The sequence below is a fragment of the Fundulus heteroclitus genome, chromosome 10 (genome assembly GCF_011125445.2).
Source record: "Fundulus heteroclitus isolate FHET01 chromosome 10, MU-UCD_Fhet_4.1, whole genome shotgun sequence".
Classification (NCBI taxonomy): domain Eukaryota; kingdom Metazoa; phylum Chordata; class Actinopteri; order Cyprinodontiformes; family Fundulidae; genus Fundulus; species Fundulus heteroclitus.
In genome coordinates this window covers 10023562-10037071 of record NC_046370.1, presented here as the reverse complement: position 1 = coordinate 10037071, position 13510 = coordinate 10023562, and the positions used below count along the sequence as shown (strand labels likewise).

At 39.8% G+C, this 13510-nt stretch overlaps 1 protein-coding gene across 1 annotated transcript in view; it reads left to right on the top strand.

Annotated features, from left to right (window-relative positions):
• Nucleotides 1-609: 609 nt before the first annotated feature.
• sec24c (SEC24 homolog C, COPII coat complex component) overlaps nucleotides 610-13510 on the top strand; it is a 31391-nt gene continuing 18490 nt past the window's right edge. Inside the window, 7 exon segments of the mRNA XM_036141979.1 lie at nucleotides 610-769; nucleotides 974-1054; nucleotides 2896-3022; nucleotides 3493-3659; nucleotides 4687-5418; nucleotides 5497-5627; nucleotides 10049-10117. Coding sequence (XP_035997872.1) covers nucleotides 610-769; nucleotides 974-1054; nucleotides 2896-3022; nucleotides 3493-3659; nucleotides 4687-5418; nucleotides 5497-5627; nucleotides 10049-10117 — 1467 coding nt within the window.

Below are 13510 nucleotides of genomic sequence, written 5' to 3'. Positions count from 1 at the left end.
AGTTCGATGCTAAAGTCTCCGTCTCACAGAGCCTGAATTCAGCACATCATCTCAGGGCACTTTACATGGAAAATGCTTTAAGTATACAAATAAATTCTAATTAAATAACCCAAATATAACACAGGCCTAGTAGCATGCTAGCCACAGCTAATCACACAACGTTAATGACATCAGTAATAGCCATAATGTATTTTAATTAAATTCTGAATGGGAACTTTAATTTTCTAACCTGTTGGATCTCAGGGCCCTTTTAGATGTTTGGCCAGGTTTGTTGTGCTTCTTGACTTTGTTGCCACCACTTTAAAGCACCGTTTGCTCACAGCCTTGTCAAGAACTTCAGCCTTCTTCGTTTGCCTCGTATGCTAAATGTTTAGTATCGATACCGTGCCAAATTACTATTGTATCAGGGTACAGCATTATAGTATCGATGCTGTTGACAACCCTGCCCCCCGTCACGCGTCGTTGTGCCCCAGCGTTTAACCCCCAAGCTGTGTTCTCATCATCGCATCGGTGGATGAATGTATTAATAATCAGGTTTAAAACTATAATGGTGTCTGACAGCGTTGTAATTCTGTCCCCGTTTGATCCAGATTTAGGGATGAACTGAGGATGAATGTAAACCAGCACACTCCAATGGCCTCTCCGTACGGCCAGCCCCAGCCTGGCTACGGGCAGCCCAGCTACGCTCCCCTGGATGGGGGCTACCCTGCCCCTTACGCACCTTACAACGGCCCTGCTTCGGCCTATCAGCCCGGCGTCCCGCCACAAGGTAAACGGAAGCGTCCAGATCATTAACCGCACAAACGTGAATCGTAAAAGTTCAAGCAGGATGAAATCCCCGCTTTTCACCATGTGATGATGGATGCCTGACGAAATCTCAGCGCTAAATCTGAGTCTCCCTTTCATCACGTCATTTACCTCCACGCATCACTCTATCTGTTTTCTCCCTTTCCCTATTTTTCTTGTATTTCAGGTTATTCTCCTTTCACAAGCTTTCCCTCTAAGGCTGTGGCAGCCCCCCCAGTCTCTGACCTCTCCTCTCCTCTTGATCTAGGTAACTGCCTCTCTTCACCCCTTTGTCGCTTAACTTCATCGAATCATGGCCGTAGCCAGGGAAATCTTCTCAGCGTCGTTTCCCTTTTTCTCCCGTTTTCTCTCCGTTTTCAGTTCCAGATCTGTTAAATCTCTTATTTAGAACTACTTTGGTTCTTATTTTTAAGTTTTCTTTTATTGTGTTTTAATAGTGAATGTTGGTAAGACTTTTCATTGACTTCTATGTTACATCTCATAAATATTAAATGGCTTGTGGGTATTTTTTTTAACCATTGCTGAATGTAGACTGGCGTAACATGTTTTGCGACCCAGTTTTAAAATGAAGCCTGAGCTTCTGACCCCAAAATCCGGATCTTGGAAGGTTATTTGTTGGACTTTGAAGCTGTGTTTAACAACCGCTGTGTCCCATTGCCCTATTTACCGCAATAGCTTACGGTTATCAGATCAATTCAAGCCTTTTTTGTGCCTGGTACTGGAAACTCCAGCAAATTTTGTTGGGATTTAATGTGATTGACTAACACAAAGTAATGCATAACTTTAAATGAGCAATTAGTAAGATATTTACTGTAAAATCAACCTAAATTATTCTCATTTCTGACCCAGGATGAAAGTAACATTCCCTATAAAGTCTCGTTAGTCACATTTTTCTCCATTCAAACCTGTGTAGCCCGTGTTCACTTCCTGGTTCCTGAGCCAATCATATGAAAGTTCCCTAAACAGAGCGCAGAATATGGTGTTTTATCTTTGTAAGAGACCAGAAATAAAACAGAATATAACATCATATGCATATCCAGTGGAAGTAAAGATTCAGTGGAGTTTCACAGCAACAGGGCTGTTAAGGAAACGTCTGCCGTGGCAAGCGTTTATTCCGATTTATTATTCCGATTTATTATTGTTCCCTTTTTAAATGGAAGAAAAAGTAATATAGCGTGGGCTTTTAAAAAACTTTACCTATAAAAATGTGGAAAGCTGAGCTTGCATTTGTAAACTTGTGACCTGAGTCTTAATAAAATAGACCAAAGTCAGTCAGATTGGATGGAAATCACCTAAAGAGAGATTTCATTTTTTTTTTATCTTGCCACAGATTCTTTATTGCATTTAGTTCTAGACACATAAACATGATTTGGTCTGCTTCAGGGGTTTCCATCTCTGTCCTACAGGGCCAATAACTTGTCATTTCTAGATGTGTCCTTCCTCGCGGCTCATTCACATGGCTGAGTCGCGTCTTCAGCTTCTAATCTAGCTCTAAATAGGGATAAATTGCTCAATTGTTGCTCTGGTGGCACATTTATGGAGATTAATTTACCTCATTCTCAAGTCACCTGCAGCCTCTAACAGATTAATTCTGTCCACCTTTGCATAAACCTTCATCCATTTCCCTACATCTGCGAATGAAAAGACATCCCCCCCCAAATCCATCTTTTTCTTTTTGGGATGATATGAGATGTTCAGGGTTTGGGACATTGTGACCTATTCCTGTTTTTGTTTTGTTTGTTTTTTTTTTTTCTCTTCCTGACCCGTCTGCTGTGTCCCTTTTGGTCTTCACGGTGCTGTTCCTTCTCTAATGTTCTCTAACAAACTTTTTCACAGAACAGATGGATTTTTACCCAACATTAAATTACACTCTGGGAATCTAGTTACTCATTAGGCGACTTCTTTGCGTATATGAGTGCGCTGTATTTTATTTAGGGGGGGGTGACGTTAACCATATGTGTTTTTCTTTTCTTCCATTGCACTATTCTGCTTCGTTTACCCATCGCATAAAATCCCAAGTTTGTGGTTCTAATGTGAGGAAATGCCTGTTGTCAGTATATGTTTGTGATCGTGTGTTATTGTCCTCAGGTCCAACACGGGGCCCCCCCACCTCGGCCCCCCCTCCTGCCTCAGCCCCTCAACAGTATAACCAGTACACCCAAAGTCAAGGGGACGTGCAAAATGGCCCCCCTCCGATGACACAGGCCCCACCCAGGTAATTCTTGCTTCAAATCACAGATTTTAGGGGGTATCTTTGCCGATGCGTCATCATGTTAATGTGTTAAATCAGGGAATCATAGAAACGTGTCCACCTGCAGGTGTTTAGACGTTATTTCAACCGTATTATGTCAAAAGATGCTGAGTCAGGCAGAACAGTGAGAGCACTTGGCACATTTCCTTCACAATGTGCTTAACTTTTAGAGTTATGAATAATTGATGTTTCCACTGTAATTTTCTTTCTTTTACACCAGCTGCAGTGTTTTTTGTTTTTTTTTCCCAGTGAGAGCATTGCTTTGCACAGGCATTAATGCAGAATCCTTTCAGAGAACCCGTTTAACTTCATATTCTGCCAAGAAACGGTTTCTCTCCGGGGGGGAAATGCCGCTCGCGAGATCAGCTTTCTCTGATTCTGGCGGTGCAAATACACAAATCTGCGTTCTAGCTGTGGTTTCTGTGCATCTGCAGGCCTGCTGCGGCCCAGCCTTACAGCCAGGGACACATGAACGTGACGGGGCCGCTCCCTTCCTATCCGCAACACTACGGGCCTCCACCCCCCATGCAACAGGTCAACAATCAGATGACGGGGATGCAGATCTCGTCTGGACCACCAACCCCTGCAGGGCCAGGATACGGTACGTTTGAGCGGATTTAAATGAAATTATTTTGTGATATGATGATGAATATAGAGGCGAGTGCTACCGCTAATAGATTTAAATGTGTTTTTGAGTTATATAAATAGTCCCTCCAGAATTTCACCGGCATTTTTTTTAAATGTGTTTGTGACAGTCTTTTCAAAAAGCTGCTTTTGTTTGAAGTTTTATGTTTCGCTTCAGCACTAAGCAAATATTTGCAAGTATTTCATGTAAATTTCCTGGAAGGAGGCACAGGATTTGTACATTGTTGTTGTTTAAAGCTCCAATAACAAAGCTTCCTGAAAATAACGCTCTAAAGTCAAGTCTTCAGAAATCGTACTAAAGGGCAGAAGCAGAATTCAGTATCCTACATTCAAGGGGGGCCCAACCAGTTGTTTGGTTCATTTTTTTTACTGCCTATCCTGCAGTCATTGGGGGAGAGGCGAGTTATAAGTGACAAACATACAAAAAAATCACGAATAGGTCAAAAAGCTGTTGTCACCACTGATTATTTTCAGCCAGTCATAGTTTTTTTTTTTTTCTTTCTTTCAGCATAACAGCGGTCAATGTCATAAAACCATGAATTTTTAGATCCAGGGACGATACCAGTCTTAAATATGGGGCTATATTGTCTAGAAAGTCTAACAAGGATGTTTTTTAATGACCTGGGAAAAAGAAACATTTGTGTTTAAAGGGTTTTGGTGCTCTTGTCTTCGTCTTAGCTTCCTGGGTTAAAAAAAAAAAAAGTTAACCTTGGCAAGCAGGAAGTAAAATTACGCTTATAGCTGAAAAGGATTAGTTAAATATGGAGAAGAATTGCTGTGGTTGATAAGGGAAGAAGCAAAATAAAGCAAAGTCTAAGTTGATTGTTGTAAATTGCGGTGTTTCTTTGAAAATTGCTGCAGTTCTGGTGCAGAATCTGCAGACAGGTGATGTTCAGTTTTAGTCTCAACTTCCTGGCGGGACAATATAAATCACCACAATGCATTTTTTTTTACCAATTGTCTTATTGTCTCCTTCCCATCAGCTCCTCCTCACAGCTCCCAGCCTCCCATCAGTACGGCTTACTCCGCCGCACCGCAGCCCTCCTACACCCAGGCTCCTCCTCCCGCATCGTCTGCTCCCACTCAGCCTCCCCCCCTAAGTGGTCCTGCAGCTTCTCAGCAGTACTACGGAGGCCCACCGCCTCCTTCTCAGCGGCCATTCGACGCCTCCGCTCCCCCCACCACCCAGCAGCAGTTCAGCTCTTCTGTCCCGCCACCAGCCTCCCAGCAGACTTTTCCCCCCTCCTCTTTTTCGGGTCCCATGCCTCCCCCCACTCGCCCCCAGGCTCCCCAGGTGTCCCAGCCTCAGCCGCCCTTCCCTACCCCTCAGTCCACCTTCCCATCAGCGCCACCGCCTGTTAGCCAACCCGGCTTTGCCGGCGGTCCACCTCCACCCGCCCAAGGCTCCTTTCCGCCTCAGCCGACACCGCCTTCCTCTCAGCCGGGGTCTTTTCCTCCCCCCGGTCCTCCCCCCGCCTCAGTTCCCTCGGGTCAGTGCAACACCTCCATGACTCAGCAGCAGCAGCCCCCTCCATCCCAGCCATCGCCCTACCACTCAGGACCCCCGCCTCCCAGAGCTCAAATGCCCCCCACTTCCATGGGACAGAGCCACCACCTGCCTCCAGGACCGCAGGGCCCTCCGGGTCCTCCGGGGTCCCTTTCACAGCCTCCTGCTCAGCCCGGCATGCAGACCGGATATCCTCCTCAACAAAATGGTGAGAACACAGCGGTTTAAGTCAAACGCTTTAGTTGCTTATTTATAAAAGCTAAGCTGTGTTGGGTTCCTTCGTTAGGTGCATTTGGGCCGGCGCGAGCCCCCCAGCCTGGATATGCCGGTCCTTATCCTGGACAGCAGAACTATGGAGCCCCTGCACCACCCCCCGCTGCACAGAAAAGACTTGATCCAGATGCAATCCCCAGTCCGGTGAGCGAACAAAACACGTCTTTTAAGTTTCAACGTATGTTTCGTTTATCTATGTTTGAAGCCTGGACTCATATTAAGCAGATGTTTTAGCAATCCAAAATAATTTCAGAGTAGACATCAACTAAAACAGCCCCAGCTAGATACTTTTAATCAAACTAATTGAATCATGTCATACATACACTAAAAGCTCTGTAGCTTTAAAGTGCTGTAAAATAACACCTTTTATCAGTATTACAACTAATACCTCAGTTTCTCCTTTTCCTGGTGCTATTCTTCCCTTTCCTGGACAGATACTTTGTTTTTTTTAGGCCAACAGCCATAATAAGCAGGTTAGCTACGTTAAGAAAGCTGGTATAATGTTTTAATTGCCTAAGATGTTGTTCTTTTTGTTTTTAAATTTATATCCGACTCAACACAGACAGCTGAAGTCCTCAATAAACTCCCGCCTTGCTCCTGCTGTTTCAATGCGGCGCAGTTAGCTTTCGTGCTAGCTTAATGCTAGCATGTTAGCTTTCTGTTTTGATTTGACTGTCTTTGGCTCTTAGCATATTTCAGTGCTCTTCCAGTGGTTTGTGTCCAAACAAAACATTTTATTTTTAATGATTTCTTAAATTTAGCACTTTGCTATAAAAATATGTTATTTATTTTTTTATCTGTTAATTAACAGGTTTGATTACCTTGATATTTGAGAGGGAAAAGCTCTGATTTGCTGTTAAGTGCATTAGCCTATTAGTAGGGCTGGGCAACGTATCGTCATTTTAAAAAAAGAGATATAAGATGAGACTATATTGTTTATATCGAGATGCTCTATGTTGCGTTATATTTATGCTTTTATGTGTTCCAGCAGGTTATTTTTCAGCTGTTTGTTAAACAATTTGGTTATGAGACATTTGAAATAAAGCTTTGATTCAGAGACACTTTTTATAATTACCTTATGAAAAGAAAAATGTATCGAGATAAATATTGTACGTCGTCATCCAGCCTAAAAATATTGAGGTCCATATTGCCAAGCGCTACTTTTTAGGTCATTCTTTTGTAGATATACAGAAGTCTTAAGAGACATCAATTCTTATTAAAACTTAAAACTGTCACAAAACAATCAGTATTTATCAAAGGACCAGAGACTGCATCACATGTGTGTGGAAGTATTGGGTAGCTTTGCTGTTAAACATGATTTCCCAGTTCGTTTATTGATTTCAGATGTTTTCAACATTTTACGTTAGCATTTTGCACTGGTAGCGCAGTTAACGTTTTTAATCAGAAGAGTCGATTTGTGTATTCTCTGCAGCTTAGCTAGAGTTCTAACTTGTGAACTTTCTGCTGGATGCCAACAAGTAGAAACCTCAAACGGATCAAACAAAGTCTCTTTGTCTATTTACAGTGCCTTGCAAAGTTCTTGACCTCCATTGGCATTTCTTATGTGTAGTTGCCTCACAATCTGGAATTGTTGGAGAGTTTGCGTCGTTTTCGTTTACAGAACATGTCTACAACTTTGAAGATGTATCAGTTTATTGTGAATCAAACAAGAAATGGGACAAAATGACAGAAAGCTTCAGCCTGCACATCAGTTCAGACCGGGAAAGTCGGTGCTTTTTAGAGCCGCCTTTTTGCAGAAATTCGCCTCATCTTTCCAGTGGGATTTTTGCCCATTTCTCAAAGCTAAACTCCTTCAGCTCCTGAATGAAAAATGGTGGTTTTCACTTGTGAAAGGCAATCTTTAAGTCCAACCATAGATTCTTAATTTCGTTTAGGTCTGGACTTTAACTAGGCCATTCCAGCACAAATAAACGTTTACCCTTAAACCACTCAAGTGTTGCTTTATCAGTACGCTTCAGGTCATCGTCCTGCTGGAAGGTGAACCTCCGACCCAGTCTCAGATCACAGGCAGACTGACAGTATCCGCTCATGACTACTTGTATTTAGCTCCATCCACACTGCAAAAAGAGAACTAAAATAAGTACAATTTTCTTGAAATGAATGTATTTTCCCTTGGTTTAAGCAGGTAAATAAGATTATTTGCCAATGGAATGAGTATTTTTACCCCTAAAATAAGATAATTGCATATACTGCACTTGATATAAGATGATGGAGATGAATTGTTCTTATTTTAAGTGCAAAAGTATTATAGTTCTTATTCCATTCCTTATTTACCTGCTCAGATATAGGAAAAATACTCTAATTTTTAGTTATATTTTTGCAGTGCATCTTGCCCTCAATTCAGACCAGTTTCCTCAGTCCCTGCTGCTGAAAAAGAAATCCCCACAGCATGACGATGCCACCACTATGTTTCACTGTAAGGATGGTGTTCTTGGGGTGATGGGGTGTGTTGAGTTTGTACCAAACTTAATATCCTTGGTGGCTGAAAAGTTTTTTAAAGATTTTTAGCATTGTCTTCCTACATACATTGGGGGGAGTCAAACTCAAAACGTGCCTTTTTATTTTTAACACCAAGGAATTGCTTTTTTCTAGCCTCTCTTCCATAAGCCCAGCTGAAAAGTACAGTTTATTGTTGTCTTAGGGACAGATCCTCCTGCTGTGGAGCTCTGCAGCTCCTTCAGGGTTTCCTTTGGTCTCTGTGCTGCCTCCCTGATTAATGGCCTCCTTGCCTGTTCTGAGTTCTGGTTGGCGGCTTCTCTTGGCAGGATTGTTGTAGTACCATGAGCTTTCCATTTGAAGATGATGGATGGTGCTACAGAGGAACATCAAATATTTGGATATTTATTTATAACCCAACCCTGACTTGTGCTGCTCCACCAATTTATCCCTGACTTGTTTGAAGAGCTTCTTTGTCTCCATGGTGTGAAGCCTCTTGCTTAGTGGCGCTCCAGCCTCTGGGACCTTTAAAGTTTATACTGACAGGTCATGTGACGCTTAGATTGCACACAGGTGGACTTAATTTCATAATTATGGGACTTTTGAAGGTAACTAATTACACAAATTTTATTTATTTATTTTTTAATGTACGGTGTATTTATTTTTTTGTCATTTCACTTCACAAACTGACTATTTTGTGCAGATCGATCACATAAAATAGGATTAAAAAACATTAAAATTGCAGGTTGGAATATAACTATGCAAGTATAAAGCCAAGTGGGGTTAATACTTTTGCAAGGCATTGTATTTAGCCTTCCTGTTTCTAAACGCCTGTGGTAGTAAAAATGGCCAACAGAGCGTTCTTCCCTCAGGAGCTACTCTGAGAAAAGTGTTGTTGGCATGAGCTGTTAAAGTTTACACAAAATACATTCACAAGTCAAAGGAAAAAAGGTTGTATTTTAAGTTTGTGAATTTTTGGCCTTTCAGAACTAGTCAAACATTAAAAACTCCCACTTTAACTCTCCACTTTAACTGGTTTATTATTTGTGATCCGTTTGTGTTTTTTTATCACGTGTCTGAGTTTCACAGATGTTTCTTTTATTTGTTCTCATGTTCTGTATTTTTTTGGACTATAAATCACTCCAGAATATACGTCGCATCAGTAAAAGAGGCGTCATAAAGAGGGAAAAACATATAGAAGTCGTACCGGACTACATGTAACACCGGACTGTACGCATTTATTTAGACATTTATTTCACACAATCCATCAGCGAAGATGCAACCCACCTGTACAACAGACCTGTAAGCTAGCGCTAGCTGTTATTAGCTTCACTATCAGCCAAATTACAGGGTTCTGTCGCGTTCTGGGCCTTTGAGCTGCACCACACAACGCTCCGTAAATCCATACTGAAACAGCAAAACAACATACAAACTTTGTTGTCTATAAATTAATGTTGCAGTTAATTTTTAAGTGGTGCAGGAAATCTAGTGACATGGAGAGCTCTCTTGTGGCTATAGCTATAATATTTACTTGTTGGTTTCTTACTGGTCATGAAATACCATTTAAAATTGATATATACGTCGCACCTGACTATAAGTCGCAGGTTCAGTCCAACTATGAAAAAAGTGAGACTTGTAGTCCAAAAAATACAGTAATTGATTTCCTGTAATGCATCAGACCTTCATGGTAAAGAAACGTTTGCTGTTGGCTTAGCTTCTCAATAATTTGGATGTTGATCAAGTTTTTGGTTTTCTGTTCCTCACACTAGAAAACATATGTATACTTTCACTTTTTCTTAATTTAACAGTTGTATGTTTCAGCTTTAATTTGTGATATTCAATGTTTATAAAAAAAAACTGCCAGTGTTAAATGGTGTAAAGCTGTTGAAACATGATGATGCTCAGCATGTAGGACTAACATTAACAAGCACCGCTGAGAGTTTCTGTGTTAACAGTTCTGTCCGCAGTAGATAACAGTCTTGCTGTGGCTTCTCTTCTTACACTTCTTTTTCTTTTCTTCGTCTTTTTTTTTTTTTTTTTTTGCTTTTTGTGTTCATTTATTTTGTTCTGTTTTGCACAATTTGCCGGACAAACATTTGATTGTAAAGCAAGCGTCTGACATGCCGGCTGTGCAGAAATCAAGACATAGAATAGATCCAGATGCTATCCCCAGCCCAGTAAGTTTATTGTGTGCCTGCCTTTCCCTCTTCCTCACGTTCTCCTGTCTGTCTGATTGCAACTTTTCCTTTCCTCCTCCTATTCATGGTCTCCCTATCCATCAAAGTTAGCGATTGTCATGACATTTTCCTTCTTTTTTTAAGTGACGTGTTTGTGTTGTTCTTTGTTCTATTCTGTGTGCTATTATTGAAGAAGTTGAGGTGAAAGTTTATAAGGCATCAAGTCAGATGTTTGCATATAATACTAGTTAGATTTTTTTTTTTAACTATTATTTCCAATTTTAAAAAGTCCTGAATATGTCCAAATCTTTTCCCTATAGGTCTAAAGCATAATCTTAAAAAAGTCTGGTATGAATTTTATTAACTGAGATTTATCTTCATAGGTCTTACATTATGAAAGTTATAAAGTCAATCTTAAGGCTGTTCCAAAAAAAGTAAAAAAAACAAAGCAACTGGACTTGTTTTCTGTAGTTGAAGACGTTTCGCTTCCTCTCCAGGAAGTTTTCTCAATTCAAAAAGTCTGGAGTAATGTGGAGTACCAAGCTTTATACTACTGCCTAAAAAAGGCCTTGTAATGGCTTTGTTAGGCAACCATTACTTGTAATCTTAAGGCTGGTTCACACGGCAGGAATTTTAGCCCGGTTTTCGCCCCGGTCTCCCCCTTCTGAGAGGCGTGGATTATCGCAGTGTCTCTTAAAATAATCTGAAGAGATAATCCCGCCGTGTGTTAAGAGCGATCGGGTTTGCTTAGTGAAACGTCGGGACCGCTCCGACCTTAAATCAGGGATATTCAACATGTTTGATTGTCTTGCCGCGTTATCCTACCGTGTGTGGTGTCCTCCGAAGACAAACGAGCATGCAGCCTGTTGATTGTGACGTTAGCCAATCAGAAGGCGAGGAGAGGGATTCTCCGAAGAAAACAAAACTCACCTACATTTCACAGTGCAGCAAGCGTAGAGCCCACGGTCTAATGGTCTCTGCTTCTTTAACCAACGGCTTTTCTTTTAGTTATGTTTTTTCCTCCGTTAAAATCAGTCATTATTAAACTATTATTCTTCCTGGTCGTCCATGTTTATTTACTCTGAAATCAGGTTTGATGTTGAGAGGATTCGCAAGATTTCCCATCTAACATCTGAATGATCCTGAGTGAAACCTGTTTGTGTGTTGGGCTCGCCGTCTGACCGGACACCACACACTATACGAGAAAACCTGTTTTATCTAAGATTTATTATTGTTATGTGTGATGTCTCTCAGGTTTTAAAAATCGGCCGGCTATTTTAAAATCCTGCCGTGTAAACCAGCCTTTAGTTATCTCAATGTTAGGCTTTAAAAAGTCTCTAATACATCCACATTATCTTTTGTCATAAATATGATTTTTCATTTTAGGCCTCAAAACTTGTAAATATGAAGCATGTGTGATTTTATTAATCTTAAAAACATTATTTTTGGCCCTTTAAAACCCCTAATTATGTCTTAATTTTAATATAGGACTTAAATTTAATTTTGAAAACTCCTAAATCATCTGACGTTCAGGCCTTAAAAGTCGGAAATATGAATATAATTTTTTTCATTTAGCTCTTTAAAGGGTTGGACGATATGGCCAAAACTTTAATCACGATGTATATCTTAATTTCAGTTGATACGATATAATTACGCTATCAATACAAACAAAATAAATACCTCAGAAAGACTGCCAAGAATGCCCACAGCTGAAGCCTGTACAAACTGATCACTATTATTTTTACCATGTTTATAAAACTCCTTCAATATAACATTTTAGCAATATTTTCTTTAAAAAAGTAAATCTAGATAAAACCCAGAACATCAGTCAGTGACAAATGCTGTAATCATAGACTGTGATGTATATCGGAAGATATCGGAAATGTCATATCACCTTTTTATTGAATAAAGTTATATTGCGATATATATTGATATTGTAAGGCCACACTTCCTCTTTTAAATATGTTTTTGTTGCTGTTGTAGTTCTGGCTGAGGAATTGGAGCGTTATTACGCTGGAATGAAACTACAAGGCCCACAATGCAGGGGCAGCCATATTGAATGGACTTTATTTATAAATGGCTGACTGCAGGCTAGCTGCACTAATTGATCAGCCTGTTGTATTTCTATCACTCTATATAAAGCAGAATAGCAGATTTAATATTCTGCACAAAAGCCACTGGAAAACTACTTCTGAAGCAGATGCTTATTAAATATTTTCCAAATTACAATAAATAAACATGGTATACAAAACATTATCATAGCTGGGATGATCAATAATGATTAATAAAGGCGGTTAACATGATATTTAACTATGAGTTGTTCTGAAAGGTATCTCCAGATTTATTAGTCCTATGCTAACAAATTAGACTGAGAAGTATCTTAAGGAACAATTTTGGTGGGGGGGAAATGTTGGCAACTATCTGTAAATTAGATATTAAGCTTTAGGCATTACCTAAATGACAAAAAAAAAAAATAGGTAAAGGCAAAACTTCACTTAACCAGATGTGAAAAGGGGGAAAAACCACCCTAATGGTAACCATGTTGATCCTTCAAGAAGAATTTTAAAGGATAGTTGGACAATTTTTGTTCCCTGTTTAAAAGACTCCTGGTGTCTGCATTGCTGTCCTTAACGTTTCACTGCAAAAAGAGAACTAAAATAAGTAAAACATTCTTGAAATGAATGTATTTGCCCTTGATTTGAGCAGGTAAATAAGATTTTTTGCCAATGGGATGAGTATTTTTACCCCTAAAACAAGATAATTAGATATACTGCACTTGAAATAAGATGACGGAGATGAATTGTTCCTATTTCAAGTGCAAAAATCTTATTCCATTGGCAAATAGTCCTATTTAGCTGTTCAAATCAAGGAAAAATAGTTTCATTTCAAGAAAAAAATTCTTATTTTTAGGTCTATTTTTGCAGCGTGTTTGTTTGTTTGGTTATGGTTTCATTAATAGTAGTTTTTTCTTTTTAATTAAAATTGTTTTTCAAAAATATCCACCCCAAAATGTACAACCATTCCCTCATAGAATTATGTTTAGATTGTTACACGTAGAGTTTTCATTTAAAAAAAAAAAAAAAAAAACTTTATATAAACACCACTTACAACAAAGAAAATTTTTGGGTTGGTCCTGGAAACCTGAAAGCATCTTTTTTTTTTTCCCCATCTTGAAAGTTTTAAATTTCTTTTATCTTACCCTGCATGCTACCTTCCTCTTTTGACCCGCCTCCAGCTTGTTGCATTAAAAGGCATGTCTTAGATCCAGTAACTCCTTAGGGTTTCATTTAAACTTCTTCATCTTCCCTTTTTTTACTGAAAGCAGCTTGAGCACCAACCGTCTCCATTCCTCAACTGTGCTGTGGAGGTTTTCAGTGTGCATGTGAAAGTCTT